Source organism: Diabrotica virgifera, chromosome 9 (assembly GCF_917563875.1).
Source record: "Diabrotica virgifera virgifera chromosome 9, PGI_DIABVI_V3a".
Classification (NCBI taxonomy): domain Eukaryota; kingdom Metazoa; phylum Arthropoda; class Insecta; order Coleoptera; family Chrysomelidae; genus Diabrotica; species Diabrotica virgifera.
In genome coordinates this window covers 31013216-31030649 of record NC_065451.1, presented here as the reverse complement: position 1 = coordinate 31030649, position 17434 = coordinate 31013216, and the positions used below count along the sequence as shown (strand labels likewise).

The following is a 17434-nucleotide window of genomic DNA, read 5'->3' as shown; positions in this document are numbered from 1 at the left end:
ACATAATTTGATTTAAATTCAGAATAACTGTCAAACAGTAAAACGTTCAGTTGACCTATTTTTCCACATGACAAATAATGAGTAATTGGATGAGTGAGTCTAGGCTTCGATTACGAATCAAAGCGTCCCCAAATTCGCGGGTTCGAATCCCGATGCAAGTTTTTATTTTTTTTTTTTTTTAGAAAATGCGTATTTAAAATTTTTGCCAACAATTACTATTGTTCAGAAATCATTTTTTCTTTGTGGCATTTTTCAATGTGTTTGTGTGCGTTTTATTCTTTTATTTTTTTAAATTTTTGGTATTGTCTTAATAAAATTTTTTGGAAAGTAGTAAGTATTAAAATTAGTTTAATATTTAAATAAAATAAAAATAAACTGTTTAAAGTACATTATATCAATTTCGTTAAAATCACATAATATGTAATAGAAGTATAACTTCTTACGTGCGTACAAAGTACACACACATTCTTTTTTTTTTTTTTTCTGTGAAGCAATGTCTATACCTATATCCGCGTGGACAAAAGTTATGGGACAAAGAACAAAATTGCTTTCTTTTGGGTTTCTTTGTGCTTTTTCTTTTGAATATATTTTTGTAAAAAAAAGTATCATTGACTTTAAAAGGTGATATTTAGATAGGAAATTTAACCAGGAACAATTTTTATGTAGATATGTTTGTACCAAAAGTGCATAGAACTCACCCTAATGTAACATGTGTCCAGGGACTAATTCACCCATTTCTCAAAAACGCACCCCTTTAAATGGCAGCACTCTGCGGTTTTTTCATATATAGAGATTTATTGATCATAATATGGTCATATTATGAAATAATAAAACCCCGTTAACGTTGTAGTTCCTTTCTATAGTACATAATCAATAGCCTATTAAAGATCGAGTTTGTTACACCAAAAAATCGGCGAGGTCTTACTGCTCCGGTACAGATTACTCAAATGATGTAAAATGTAAAAATGAATAGAAGCGACTGTTGGCGGTTTAGAGACACTAATTGTAACATTGTCTGATAGATGGCAGCAGGCAGAAGATTTAAGGGGTACCCGGTTTTATCAATCTAGCCGGTTCTGTCCAACTCTCCTCTAATTTTTTTCCAATATTTATTAATTTTTTTGCTGTTGAATATGGTACTTAACACCTTAAGCGTTTTGTGTATAAAATATATACACAGTATTATACTGCCGTGCTTAGCGAAAACGCCGTATCTGCAGAGAGATCACATTTGTGTAAAATCGGTTTTTGTTTAAATGTCTAGCCGTTGAAAACTATTAAATTTTTTTTGTTTTCTGGTTTATATACATAATAAATATCATAGAATTTATATTTATACACAAGATTGGCAAAATATATCTTATTTACTCTAAAAACTCATGTTACTGTGTTCTTTCTAAGTTTACTACATAAATTAACTTCGTCCTGCTTAGGAAGAATGCAGTGCTGCGTTTGCGCTAAGCATTTTCTTATTTTATAGTACAGTAGACTCTCTCCATAACGAACACGGTTATTACGAGATTTCGCTTATAACGAGGTACACTAGATGTCCCATGAAATTCCTATTGAACTAAACACCTCTATAACCAGGCATATTTGGATATAACGAGGAAAAATTAAATCGTAAAATATCTACCTGTATTATTCTTTATCAACGGAGACCACGGTGAAGCTGGAGGGACAATATTCAGGAGGCAATGGATTCGAGGCAATTAGATGAAGATATGTGTTACAATAGAAAAAATTGGAAGCTGGGTATGGAGAGGCGGCGACAGCCGTAGAAATCCATTATATATATTATTCTTTATCTATTTTTAGCATTGTAATTGCTATAAGTAAATACCCCATCTACCTGTATACATAAATCCCCAACATTTGTGCGGTTATCGGGGGTAGTGCTGTAATAAAATCCACCGCCTAGCTATAATAAACTTCTTCCTGTTTTGTTTATCTATTGACCGATACTGAATATTGTAAAAAAAAATATAATTTATGATGGCGAAGCCTTATTGTCGGCGAAACAATATTAAGCATCTTCTATTGCTCTGAATGGCTTCACTTACTTCACTATAGAAAGTTAATATTTTAGAAAACTATATATTCATATGTATGCACCATATTATTGTTGTTTGATATAACGAGATCAGCGTATAACGAGTTAATTAGTCTGCCATTTCAGTTCTCGTTATAGAGAACGTATATACTTCGTACCAAAATTCGTATTTCGAACAAACTTTATAGAATTTGCGCTGTTTAAAATGCCTGATGTAAGATAATAATAGAATCTCACATCAACAACAATATACATACACATAGGAAACTCCGCTATATCTCAGGAAACTCCGCTATTCCTCAGGAAACTCCACATTTAATGGAAGTATTTGTCTCACTTAGTAGTACTGTATTGTTTTTAGAACCACACATTATTTCACACACCAAGAAATAACCTTCTGCAGTTTTAACTTTGTTCTATTTAACATATTTAAAAAATTATATCAAACAACCGTTCTCGTTGAAAAATGGCAACAAACTAACCTTATTAAAATTTTTACAAATGCTGTAAACATCTGTCAAATACTTAGGCAGAACGCCGCATCTAGTGCCTGCTTAGGATAAACGCGGCAAGAGACATTTAAATACGGCGTTTTGTCTTTTCAGATGACGCATTTATTCTAAGTATCCATGAACATTTTTGCAGATACGGCATAAAATGCGTTGTGTTTAATGTATTTTGGCTTAACTTACGTCATTTTTAGTAAGGTAAGGTCGCCAATTAAGGCCACCTTAAGGTTTAAATATCTGTAATATTTTATTCAGGAACAATATGGGGGAAAACTCTTGTATACGTATTACCCTAACATTTTAGCTCTCTAATTTCAGGATAAAATACTTACTAAATAAATAAAGAAATATAAAATTTCAACATTAAATAAATCTGGAATATTTGGCCTTATTAGGAACTGGTAGCTTAATAAGGCCAGTTTCATTTTTTACGCAAATTGAGGTGGATAATAAATTTTAAACCTAAGAATTAAAGAACAAATACAAAAATTAGTGAAAGAAACTTTTATTCATATTAAAAACAAAAATTTGTCAATACATTAAGCACACATATCGCATATTTACACACATCTAGGACAATTGGCTTTATTAGGACACTGTCTACTTTTTTTATTTAACATAAAAAAAAATAATAAAAAGCAATATAGAGAAAAAACAGTTCCAGCTCCTTAAAAAAATTAATTTACTATCGCTTTACAAAGAAAAAATAATTGACTTATATTCATTAAGTACCATTTTAGTAATTTTATAACTTACCTACCTAAAATTTATAAACGAACTTCCGCACCGTAACAAACACGTGTCTAGTCTACTTGGCGCTTCTATGTGATACTACCGACTGAATGGCGTAGACGATTTTGACTGAGAAAGACATTTACGGTGACCTCTAATATATAATATCTATATTTAAGAAAATATTTGCAATTGGCCTAATTAAGACACTGGTCTTATTTGGCGACACTACATTAAGCAAATAAGATAGATATGCACATTTGGGTTAGAAAAATGTTTAACTCAAATTTTTTCACATTTTTGCAGATACGGCTTTTTCGCTAAGCACAGCAGTGCTTGACACGGCTCGGGTCCAAGCCGTGTATATAGAAAGCAAAAAAGACCCAATCGCAAAATTATAGTTCGGCGCTTAACGTGTTAAATTGGTATTTTTATGAGTTAAACGGCTTTAAATCAATTTCCGGTTTTAAATAATTTAGTATTATTATAATTTCCGTTAGTTGAGTGCAGCAAAATTTTATATAGATATAATTTAAGTATATAGTCCATTCTTTCACGGTTTTTGTTCTAAATTTTAAAGAACCGCTTGGATTGACATCAAATTTGGCATACGTATAGCTTACATGTCAAAGAAAAAAAGTGATATTGTGCCGATGTGTGCTTTTGCCCTGGGGTGACTTTCACCCCCTCTTGGGGGTGAAAAAATATATGTCCAAAATAAGTCCGGAAATGGGTAAACTGACTAATTCTAAGTAACTTTTGTTCTATAGAGCTTTTTCGCCAAGTCAACACTTTTCGAGTTATTTGCGAGTGAATATGTTCATTTTTCAATAAAATAACCACATTTTTAGACGGTTATTCGCAAATAACTCAAAAAGTAAGTATTTTGTCGAAAAAAACCTTCTTAGCAAAAATATGGCCTATAAAAAAGTAAAAATAATAGTGTGCTCGTTAGGTCTCTGGAATTCGTAGAACCAGAGTTATAGCCAATGAAAAATAGATTCATATTCACCAAATTTCAAATAGAATATTTCGACGTGAAATATCCAAAAAATTAAGCACTTTTTGGGGAAAACCTATTATAACTTTTTTAAAGTGTTTATAAAAAGCTTTATTTCTGTTTTTACAAACAGTTTCTAGCATTAAATTTAAGCAAGTTACGCTTAAAATAAAGTTGGTGCCTTTTGTTTTTGCAAAAAAAAAAAAATCGGGAAGACCACCCCCTAATTAGCAACTTAAATGAAATTAATCGTTACTGATCCAGAAATTATTTTACTTATGTTGTGTTTATATGATCCGTAAGTTTCATCGATTCAAAGTGCTTATTTTTGAAAAAATTTGGTTTCAAAGTAAAATTTTTAAAAATTTAAATTTTGAAAAATATGCTTTTTTTCAAAATAACTTAAAAATTGTTAGAGATACCAAAAATACCGAAAAACAAAAAAATTCGATTTGCTTTTCTGAATAACATGTATTTTTTTGTTTTTCTGTTAGACAAAAATTGATTAAGATTTGGTGTTTCTAAATTTGCATACATTCGTGATCAGTGACTCGTTCAACCCCTTTTAACTACAGCCCTTTCAATAATTAGGACTTTGAACCGATGAAACTTACAGATCATATTAACAATATATACACGTGTCGTAACGATTAAGTTCATTTAAGATACTAATTAGGGGGTGAGTTTCTCGATTTTTTTACCAAAACCAAAAGGAATTAACTTTATTTTGAGCCTAACTTGTTTAATTTAGATGCTAGAAATTTTTTTATAAAACAAAAATGAAGCTTTTTTAAAACACTTTTAAAATAATTTGTAATGAGTTTTCCCCGAAATGTGCTTCATTTTTGGTTATTTCACGTTAAAGTATTCCATTTGGAATTTGACGAATATGAACCTATTTAGCATTAGCTATAACTCTGCTTCTACTAGGTGTAGAGAGGTGATAAATACACCACAGGCTATATTTTTGCTAAGAATGTTTTTTCGACAAAATACTTACTATTTGAGTTATTTGCGAAAAACCGTCTAAAAGCGTGGTTATTTTGTTGAAAAAATGAACATATTCACTGCCAAATGACTCGAAAAGTATTGACTTAGTGAAAAAACTCTATAGAACAAAAGCTACTTAAAATTAGCCAGTTTATCCATTTCCTGACTTTCTTTGGACGAATATTTTTTCACCCCAAGAAGGGGTGAAAACCACCCCCAGGGCAAAAGCACATATCGGCACAATATCACTTTTTTTCTGTGACTTGTTAGCTATGTGTATGCCAAATTTCATGTTAATCCAAGCGGTTCTTTAAAATTTATAGGTTTTGCAATATTTTACCGTTAAAGAACGGACTAATATGCGGGGAAACAGAAGTATGTTGATATTTCACTTTCGAGATAGGACTTTTCATTCACAGTAAAGTGTTTCGAGCTTCTGTCATGTGTCGTATAATATTAAGATGTCTACGTCATACGTCTTTGGTTTGCATCATTGGTATATGCCAATAACGTGACGTAGATATATTAATATTAGATGACACATGACAGAAGCTCGAAACAAAAAATGACAATCGATGAAAAGCACTATTCGCCAATAACTCCAATCTCTTTATCGTTCAGTGTTTTTCAATCTTTTTTATTTCGCGACCCCTTTACAGATTGAAATATTCTGGCGACCCCCTTGTATTTTAGAAAGCCAAAGAAATAATGTAATTAAAAGACTACATACGTTAGGTATAATGATTTTTTCCTATTTTGGTACATTTATCTGTTATTCACGCTGGCCAAAAATTAAACAACAGCCAACATTTTGCTTTGCAGTTTGACGAATCTACAGATGTTTCCGACTGTGCACAGTTTGTGGTATTTGTGCGTTTTGAAGCAGATGACAGCATCACAGAAGAAATATTATTTTGTAAAGCACTTCCGGCAAACACTACTGGTAAGAGTTTTTAGAGATATGTTAGAAAGCACTTGCGGCTACAATATTCATTTGAAAAAATGTATCGCTATTTGTAGCGATGGCTGTAAAGTTTTGGCCGGCATCGACATTCATTTGCGAACTCATTACAAAATAGAATTGATAATGCCAAAATATCCTAGACACTGTTTTCTTCATCGACAGGCTCTAGCTGCTAAGGTAGTACCTTCTGATTTAAATGACATGCTCAAGGAGATAATAAAAATTGTGAATTCTATCAAAGGTAAATCTTTGCAAACCCGGCTATTTAGAATCGTTTATTTTCCACAGGTCAGGTGGCTATTAAAAGGAAAGGTATTGACGAGAGTTCTTGAATTGAAAGCTGGATTGTTAATGTTCTTACAAGAAGCAAAATCTAAATATGCTTATCGTTTTATAAAGTAAAAGCATTTCACGCAAAACTTCGTTTGTGGTCAACCTCCCTGCAAAACAAAATAATTGAGTCTTTTCCACGTGTTCAGAAAATTGTTGAAGATAATGCAACAGACCAAAGTTTTTAAGTATCAGCTCACATTCCTTGCATGATACAGAGCTTGCATAATTTGCAAGAGCAACTTTTGACATACTTTCCAGACTTCCCTCTAAAGCTGATAATGGGCGTAGATGGATTTTATTTTAAACCCTTTTTTCTGATCTCGCTGATGTCACCACAAAAATGAAAGAATGTCTCTACGTTTAGGTGCTGATGGCATGCTTAAAATAGAATTTTATTCGCAAAGTTTGGACGTATTTTGGATGAAAAGAAAACACCAATATCCGTAGCTGGCAAGGAAAGCTCTTAAATTATTGCTGCCATTCGCCACTTCATACTTGTGTGAACTAGCATTTTCTTCAATAGTAGACATTAAAACTAAACAGACAAATAGACTGCAATTAGAAAATGATTTGATTATTAACGTTTTAAAAATAGCACCACTTGATAAACTTTTGAAAAATAAACAAGCACATCCTTCCCACAAACTTTTATAAGCACTAAAATTGTGTTTTTTTATGTAACAACCTTAACTTTTTCTTTCAGTCGGCGACCCCCCGAGTAAGGCTTCGCGACCCCACTAGGGATCGCGACCCACAGATTGAAAAACACTCGTATAATACAACCGCTTGAGCACATTCATCAAACCTTAAACTAACTTAAAAGTCGATTTACCATTAAAGGAACTAAAAAAATTACTGATAAAGTTAAAAATTCAACAGTAAAAACTTGTTAGTGTTATTTTGAAATGCCTTTTGTCTTTAAAAGAAATATTACACAGGAATGTTTCAAAATAAACTAAAATATGCAGTAAAGTTATATAAAGTTTATTTAAATTAGCAATGATTTTATCAAAATAATTTTAAATAATGGATACCTATTTTTTAAACGCTTAAACGCTAGACGTTAATTTGACTGCCTTTTCTTCAATGCAAATGAATAAAAATTTGCAGACATATGCATTCGCGGGAACAATACACGAATAGTCAATAAAAAAAATTTTTATGTTTATTGTTTAAATAAAAAAAAAACGATTTTAATGGAAAACGCTTAAATTCTCTTGTTTTTTACAATGTAAAAACTTGAAACTTTTACGGATTGTATAGCTAATGATATGAACAATACATAATTCCATTTTTGCGTTAATTGTTTACGTTATACTTCATTAATAAACAATAAAGTTGATCGGTACTCACCGGAGGGACCGCAGACGTTCGGATACAATTAGCGTCTCTTTGCAAAGACAATGACGTCGACTTTGCAAAAGTAACAAGACACTTACTCAACACACACACACTACAGATTACACCTGAGTTAGTGATACGTTATACAATTACGTGGCTAAAGGTTCTAGTTCTAAACCAAGGCCAGAATCAGAGAGGAAAAAAAACAATAAAGTTTCAAATTTTTTGCCGATTCCGACTACTTTTTGATAAGTTGGGATGTTTTAAGTGTAAACACAGCTTAAAGTGAGTTGGTAGCTCTGAGAGAGATGGCCATCTGGCACTTACTGTTCTGCGGTGATGTTCCATGCGGACTGACAGGTAGGGCAGAGAACAACGGGGCAAAGAGAGTAGTTATAGAAAAACTGAATGTAAAATGTATTGAATAACATATTAGTAATAAATATGAATTATTCCATCGACAGTGGTCTTATTAATTAAACAATGGTTAAGGTACTTGAGGACATATCAATGGCGACGAGGATAAAAGTGGTAACGAAGTAAATACTAATTGTTTTATGTAAACCGATGTCCGGTACCTTTGTTAGTGAATCAAGATGGCGAACAAAAAGTTCGAAGAATTTATTCCAGATTTACAACCGTGGACTATTTACGAAGAAAGATTGGAACAACATTTTGTGGCAAATGGGGTTGAAGAGGAAGCTATTAAAGTGGCGATCCTAATCAGTTCGGTAAGTGCACCCACATACACCTTGTTGAGAGATCTATGTTTTCCAGAAGCTCCCAAAACCAAAACATTTGCAGAATTATCACAGTTATTAGCTACCCATTACGGAGGTCAAGTGAGTACATGGAGAGAGAGATGTACATTTTTTGACCTGCGGCAAGAAACTGAGGAAAAAATAGCGGACTGGTATGCTAGGATAAGAAGTGCTGCAGTTACGTGCAAGTTTGGGGCAGATCTAACCAAAGTGCTGCTAAATAAGTTCGTGAGTGGTATGTGTCCTAGTAAAATTCTCGACAGATTATGCGAAGAGGATGAAAAGGCGACGGTGGAGCAGATGGTGAGTTTGGCAATGAAGACAGAAAATGCTATTATGGCTTCAAAAACAAGCTCGAGGTCAACTGTAAATGTTCACGTGATAGATCATCAGCAAGCTTCGTCATCGTCGAGTTCTCGAGTTCGTCGGCAGGGACAGGATGGAGGTTGGCAACATGGGACAAGGCGGACAATGCATGGCAGCTCAAACGTCAATGTAAATTCAAGTGTCAATCAGATGTCGAAATGTAAGATATGTGGAAATAAACACAAAAATAGTTGTAAATATAAAGATTACATTTGTAATATATGTAAAAAAATTGGGCACTTGGCTAGGGTCTGTTTGGCACATAAAAATAGTGTTAATTTTATAGATAGTGAGGCGGAAGAGGACATTTATACATTAGACAGCATAGAATCAAGAATTGTTGATCTGTGCCATGTACAAGTCAAGGTAGACAATCCCTTTAAAATCCAGGTAAAGATTGAAGGCAAAATATATGAGATGATCATTGATAGTGGCGCTGGTATAAGTGCAATCACAAAAGAAACATATATAAATAATTTTTCTCATTTTAGGCTAACCAGTGATGATCTGTTGCTAAAAAGTTATGAAGGTAGTGTCTTTTCACCAGAGGGATATTTTATAATAGATATGGGCTATAAAAGCAAGAAAATACCAGTAAAGCTATACGTTGTTCAAAAAGGTTCTGCAAATATTCTAGGGAGAGACTGGATAAAGGCCTTCAATATTAGGCTTGAAATGATGAATCAAATTGTAAGTAATAGTAAAATTCTAGATCTAATAAACAGTTTTTCAAACGTATTTACTAGTAAGTTAGGAAACTTTAATCATAAGGAAATTTCAATTAAAGTTGTGGAAAATGCTAAACCAGTTTTTTGCAAGCACAGAGCTGTTCCTTTAGCCTATGCGAAAGAGGTAGAGTTAGAGTTAGATAGGTTAGAGAAAGAGGGAGTAATAGAATTAATAGACAATTCAGATTGGGGAACACCTTTAGTCTTTGTTCAAAAATCAAATGGGAAAATACGAATATGTGGGGATTACAAAACAACAATAAATAAACATTTAGAAGATGTGAAATATCCACTTCCAAAAATTGATGAATTATGGAATAAACTAAAAAAAGGTCAACGTTTTTCAAAAATTGATTTACAACTAGCTTATATGCAGTTCTCCTTAAATATTGAATCAAGTAAGTTGTTAGCGTGGAACACTCACAGGGGTTTGTACGCAGTTAAAAGATTACCATTCGGAATAAAATCAGCAAGTAGTATATTTCAACGAGAAATTGAAAATCTCTTTAAGGGCATGAAAAATGTAACAAATTTTTTAGATGATATAATAGTAACGGGGGAAACAGCAGAAGAACATATGACTAACTTGAGGGAAGTTCTTAGCAAACTTGAAAAGGCTGGGCTGACAGTTTGTAAAGAAAAATGTGTATTTTTTAAAGAGGAAGTTGAATACTTGGGGTACAAAATATCAAAAGAAGGCCTTAAGAAAACAGATAGTAAAATTGCTGCAATAATAAATGCACCTAAACCAGAAAATATAACAGAAGTTAGAGCTTTTACAGGGCTAGTAAATTATTACCATAAATTTATACCTCGGGCTGCCCAGATCTTAGAACCAATATACAAGCTTTTAAAAGGTAATGTAAAGTTTTTCTGGTCAAAAGAATGTGAAAGGGCATTCAATATTATAAAAGATATAATAGCATCAGATAATTGTTTAGTTTATTTTGACCCTGACCTTCCAATAATAGTAACAACAGATGCAAGTGACAAGGGTATTTCAGGCATGTTAAGCCAAGTTAAAGAGGGAGAGGAGAGAACAGTAGCATGTGTGTCAAGAACTCTCATGCCAGCAGAAAAAAAATATTCTACAGTTGAAAAAGAGGCTTTAGCAGTTCATTTTACCATAAATAAATTTTACCAGTACCTCTGCTGTAATAAGTTTAAATTAAGGACAGATCAAAAAGCGCTAGTTGCATTATTTGGAGAACACAGGAGCATCCCTAAAATGTCCGCAAACAGGATACAAAGGTGGGCTTTATTTTTGTCATCGTTTGACTACAGTATTGAACATATCAAGGGAATAAACAATCCTGTAGCTGATTATTTATCAAGGTCACCAGTGCAGGTTACGGGAACAGTAGAGGAACCAGCGGAAGGAATGACATATATTCATTTCACGGAGTCTATAGAATACTGGCCAATTAACAACAAAGTACTTAGAGAAGAAACAGACAAAGATGGCATTTTAAGGGCAATAAAGATGTATATTAAAACGGAAAGATGGCCCAAACATTTAAGTGATGAAATAATGCCATTTTACCATAAACGACAAGAGTTGTATTTAGATGAGCACATAATAATGTGGGGACATCGTATTGTGGTACCATCAAGTCTAAGACCACAAATCCTCGATGAGCTCCATGCAGGACATTTTGGAATAGTCAGGTGCAAGTCATTAGCGAGATCATATGTTTACTGGCCTAAAATAGATTCCGACATAGAGCATAGGGTAAAAAGTTGTGGTCCATGTTTAAAGAATAGAGACAACCCTCCATCAGAGTTTTCACCGTGGCCTGAAGTGGACAAAGTATTTGACAGAGTGCATATAGATTTTTTGCAATTAAAAAGCAAGTTGTGCTTAATATTGGTGGATGCTTACAGCAAATGGGTAGAGGTATTTCCTATGAGTAGGGCGACAGCAGCAGAAACGCAAGAAAAACTAAGGGAAGTTTTTGCCAGAATGGGACTACCAAGGTTATGTGTGAGTGACAATGGACCTCAACTAGTTGACAAAACCATGGAAATATTCTTTAAGAAAAATGGGATTAAGCATTTAACAGGGGCACCTTACCATCCATCCAGCAACGGAGCTGCAGAACGGTATGTCAGGACATTTAAAATGAAGCTGAAAACAGCCCTAGATGATCCAAGAAACTCTGGTATTCCACTGTCTACATTAATATCAAGATATTTACTAACATATCGCAACACAAAACACCCAGTAACAGAAAAGTCACCAGCTGAACTTGTATATAATAGATCATTGCGAACAAGAATATCAATGATGGCCGAAAAGCCCAGTAAAGAACAGCAAAATATTTCTATAAAGGAGAAAAGATGTTTTGAAATAGGAGAAAGGGTTATGGTAAGAGACTATAGGGAAACAAACCGAAAGTTGTGGGTGGCAGCTAAAATAATAAATAAAGTAGGTAAGAAAACTTATTATTGCAGATTAGATAGTGGTCAGGTATGGAAGCGTCATACGAATCAGGTAGGCAGGTGTAGCACTGAGTTTGCAAACAACAGGGAAAATGAACTTGACAGTAACAATGACTTTCAATATATAAAACTACCAAACGTAGTACATCCGGTAGGTGAGAGTATAACACAATCTGAATCAAATTTGGAGAAGTTAACGATGGAAACCCAAGGTGAGCCAGTTTTGCTGGACATGGCTACTTCTTCAGACACTGGCAACAGATCATCAACTGATACAGTTTACAGGTCAGATAATGAACAAAACATTATTGTTGATTATCCATCTGATAATATGTCTCAAACAGGTAGAAGCAGACGCGTTACAAATATGCCAAAGAAATACAATGATTTCATTCTAGAGTAAGTCAAAAAAAAAAAAAAAAAAATTGTTCAGTTAGGTTTTACATAATCATATTAATCATATTTGGGTAGATATAAATTAAGGGTGAGGGTGATAAGTTGGGATGTTTTAAGTGTAAACACAGCTTAAAGTGAGTTGGTAGCTCTGAGAGAGATGGCCATCTGGCACTTACTGTTCTGCGGTGATGTTCCATGCGGACTGACAGGTAGGGCAGAGAACAACGGGGCAAAGAGAGTAGTTATAGAAAAACTGAATGTAAAATGTATTGAATAACATATTAGTAATAAATATGAATTATTCCATCGACAGTGGTCTTATTAATTAAACAATGGTTAAGGTACTTGAGGACATATCACTTTTCATGTTAGTACATCATATGTTTTCTACATATTTTAATAAACATGACGATATGTTTTTAGTGATGAGCAAAACAAGAACAAGCCCAAGACTAGGCTAGTCTTGGTCTTGTTCTTGCAAGCTTGATCTTGGTCTTGGTCTTGCAGCTAAAAGGCAGTCTTGGTCTTGGTCTTGCACTAGCCGGTCTTGTTCTTGGTCTTGGTCTTGCCGCAAGAGTCTTGCTGGTCTTGCTTTTTTGGTAGTAATAATTTGAACTAAACAATTTCGAATAAAATGTACATTGAAATAAATAAAGATGCGAAGAATGAAACTATATTATTTGCTTTAAAATTTTAACAGAATGTAGAATGTAGTTTCAAACGGATACCAATTTTAACATTATACATTCACCTAATGACCTAATTATTTCTCTCTATATAAAGAGACTAGAGTATATTTTTATAATGGTAATGTTTATCAGTAGGAAAAACCTGCATTTACAAACCTTGTTGCAATTGCCGGCCTTCGGTTGTGTCACGTTGTGTTTTGCATGCTGTCGATACCTGCCGCCTGCCTTCAGACCACGTCTTGAGTCTGGATTATTGTTTATTGCCCCTGTATTTTAATAAAATGTTAAAGAAAAAGAGCTTCTTAAAGGTGCCACAAATGGTCGAGGACCTTCAATTCACGGATTTTACGAAAAGGGATAAACGGTTTATAGTTGTTAACAGATAATGATCTGCTCCTTTCACTCGAACACTGTAGTATTTATCATACGAGGGTCAAATTTAAGAACATAAATTAAATTTTTTTAAGAGAACACAAAAATCAAATATTTTTTACTCTATTTAATCATTATTTAATATAATTAACTTTTTTTATAAACTAACTAAAACATACTTTTTAGTAAATACGTTCATATTTACCATACCTATTTATAGACCTAATACCATAACATAATAACTATACCTAATGGGGAGTTATAAACGCTTAATTCTGTAATTTGTTATCTTGCAGTTCTTTAATTTTATTTAAACTACATTGTTCTCGTAACACGAGTTATTCGCACTTTTTATTTTCACATATTTTTGGATTGAATACCCATTATGATTATGGCATTTAAAAAGTTGAAAATATTCGGATGTGGGTAGTAAAAACTAGAATTTAAAACACACTGAAATGATGCGCATGCATTTCAAGTGCGGCACATACTATTTGTAGTACTGGCCCTTTCTGGGGAAAACCTAGATTCTTCCAAATAGTTTTTAACTATGAAATCAGTAAACTTCTTTACGCGTTTGTCATCCGGGATTTTCACAAATAATTCAACTTCCAACTTTCGTTGATTGTAAAAAATTAATCCAAAAAATAATTTTAAAAATTTCCCAGTATCGGAATTTTTGTCATTATATTCAGAAACTGAACCTAAGCTTTGGATTTTGCGATACCAAGCTTGACACATTACAATCGACAACCAGTTACTTTTTATTCAGGCTACAATGCTTTCACAGCATTGTGAATCCCTTTTCAAAATTTATTATGATATTTTTTGTATTAATTTTAAATTTAACGACCTACATTTTTCCTCGATTATGCGAAAAGAATTGAAATAAGTGTCAGTATTTTTATTAGACAAAAAAGCGAAAACTACTGGTACCTACATAAAAACCGTTTTTAATTGCATTTTTTTTAATGGATTACCCTATCTATAATTACATTTTTTTGTCTTACAAGTAATTTCAATTGTCCTTGAACCGTCGCCGTTTGAAAACTTGCCTTCTGGACACTTTGAAGGTTGAGAAAATGTAAACCGTTTGACTTAATCAAAACGACTTAAAAATATAACCAAAATATTATGTATTTTAAAAATTCGATATTGGTTAAGGTTTCTTACAATGTCAGTATATATTATTGAACTAAAAAATAAAGTTAAATAATAAAAACCAATTTTTCTCAAAAAAGTGCAAGAGTCTTGCAGGTTGGTCTTGGTCTTGCGTGGTCTTGCAAGGTTCGGTCTTGGTCTTGTTCTTGCAAGCTTGTTCTTGGTCTTGGTCTTGCAACCAAAAGGCGGTCTTGGTCTTGGTCTTGCTGCAAGACCAAGACCGCAAGACCAAGACCAGTCTCGCTCATCACTATATGTTTTAATGTTTCAAAAGTGTAAAAGGAAAAAATAAAAAATATATAAAAAAAAAATTTTAAGAAACGCTTTTCTTTAGTTACGAGTGACTAAAATTATAAATATAAAAAAATCAACTAAAAAGCAAAAAATAAAAAAAATTGAAAAAATCTAACACATTCGTTAAACTTTTTTTTATTTTCTGCTTTTTAGTTGATTTTTTTTATAATATTTTTAATTTTAGTCACTCGAAACTAAAGAAAAGCGTTTCTTAAAAATTTTTTTTTCATATTTTTTTATTTATTATTACAATTTGTACAACCTTCACAAATATATTTCTTCAATTCAGCCTAGTTATATTTTCTGCATTCATATGTTATTAATTTTATTTTAATTACATTATTCTGATTTAACACATTATTATAATTTTAGGTCTGTCTTGTAAAGATATGAAAACTGATAGCCGATTAACAAATCATGATGGAAGTGAAAGTAATTTGAACCAGTATATAACTTCCACTACCAATGTGAACACTAGAGGACAACGTTTTACATGCATCATTTGCAAGAAGCCATTGTCAAACATTTATAGTTTAGAACTACATATGAGGATACACACTGATAAAAAACCATTTGAATGTGAAGTTTGCACCAAACAGTTTTCAAGGAAACAATATTTAAAAAAGCATATGAGAGTGCATACTGGTGAGAAACCATTTACATGTGAAATCTGCACCAAAGAGTATTCAACAAAACAAATTTTAAAATTTCATATGAGAGTGCATACTGGTGAAAAACCATTTGAATGTGAAATTTGCACCAAACAGTTTTCAACAAAACAACTTTTAAAATTTCATATGAGAGTGCATACTGGTGAAAAACCATTTGAATGTGAAATTTGCTCAAAAGAGTTTTCAGCAAAACAAGTTTTAAAATTTCATATGGGAGTGCATACTGGTGAAAAACCATTTGAATGTAAAATTTGCAGCAAACCGTTTTCAAGTAAACATCTTTTACAATCGCATATGACAGTGCATACTCGTGAAAAACCATTTAAGTGTGAAATTTGCACCAAACAGTTTTCAAGGAAACAAGGTTTAAAACGGCATATGACAGTGCATCCTGGAGAAAAATCATTTACATGTGAAATCTGCACCAAACAGTTTTCAACGAAACCACTTTTAAAATCGCATATAAGAGTGCATACTGGTGAAAAACCATTTGAATGTGAAATTTGCACCAAACAGTTTTCAACAAAACAAGTTTTAAAATTTCACATGAGAGTGCATACTGGTGAAAAACCGTTTGAATGTGATATTTGTAGCAAACAGTTTTCAACGAAACATATTTTACAATCGCATATGACAGTGCATCTTGGTGAAAAACCATTTGAATGTGAAATTTGCACCAAACAGTTTTCAACAAAACAAGTTTTAAAATTTCATATGAGAGTGCATACTGGTGAAAAACCATTTGAATGTAAAATTTGCAGCAAACCGTTTTCAAGGAAACAATTTTTACAATCGCATATGACAGTGCATACTAGTGAAAAACCATTTAAGTGTGAAATTTGCACCAAACAGTTTTCAAGGAAACATGATTTAAAAAGGCATATGACAGTGCATCCTGGTGAAAAATCATTTACGTGTGAACTCTGCGCCAAACAGTTTTCAACGACACCACTTTTAAAATCACATATAAGAGTGCATACTAGTGAAAAAACTATTTGAATGTGAAATTTGCACAAAACAATAGTTAGCAAAGCATAATTTAAAATCGCATATGAAAGTGCATACTGGGGAAAAACCTTTCACATGTAAAATATGGTCCAGAAAGTTTTCATATCACTGTAATTTAAAAAAGCACAAATGCATATAGACGGAGAGGCAGCGCTGAAAAATCTATTTGAATTTACTAAAGCTAGATTTTTCACAGTTGATTACTGTGAGTGTATAGAGATACATACTACGGTCGGTCAAGCGAAACGTAGAACAGGGGTTACTGAGAGGGTATCAAAGTTGCTTTTCTACGAAGGTAATTATTTCCATTTCCTAAGGCTGAAAATCAGTACACATATTCTAAATTAAATATAAATAAAAGTTATCATAGTCGGTCAGCTGTATGTCGGGACAGAGCCGGTCGGTCGGCCCCAATAGCCGATTGAGGAAATCAAGCATTTTGGCTCGCAATTTTTTGGATGAACTGGATTTACTTGAAATTTTCACAGAAGGTAGGGAATAGTCCAAGGATCATTTTCTATATTATGCCGTTATCATACGCTAAAACCTTGGGGGTGGTTGCCACCCCATCTCGGGGGTGGTAATTTTTTATTACATTTTAACAATGTAATTCGATGGAAACAG

General features: G+C 32.9%; 1 protein-coding gene across 1 annotated transcript in view; it reads left to right on the top strand.

Moving 5' to 3' along the window:
* The window catches only part of LOC126892618 (zinc finger protein 260-like), an 87445-nt gene extending 70507 nt beyond the window's left edge, over nucleotides 1–16938 (top strand). Inside the window, exon 3 of the mRNA XM_050662212.1 lies at nucleotides 15504–16938. Coding sequence (XP_050518169.1) covers nucleotides 15504–16801 — 1298 coding nt within the window. The 3' untranslated portion in view covers nucleotides 16802–16938. The remainder of the gene's footprint in view (nucleotides 1–15503) is intronic.
* Nucleotides 16939–17434: the final 496 nt, after the last annotated feature.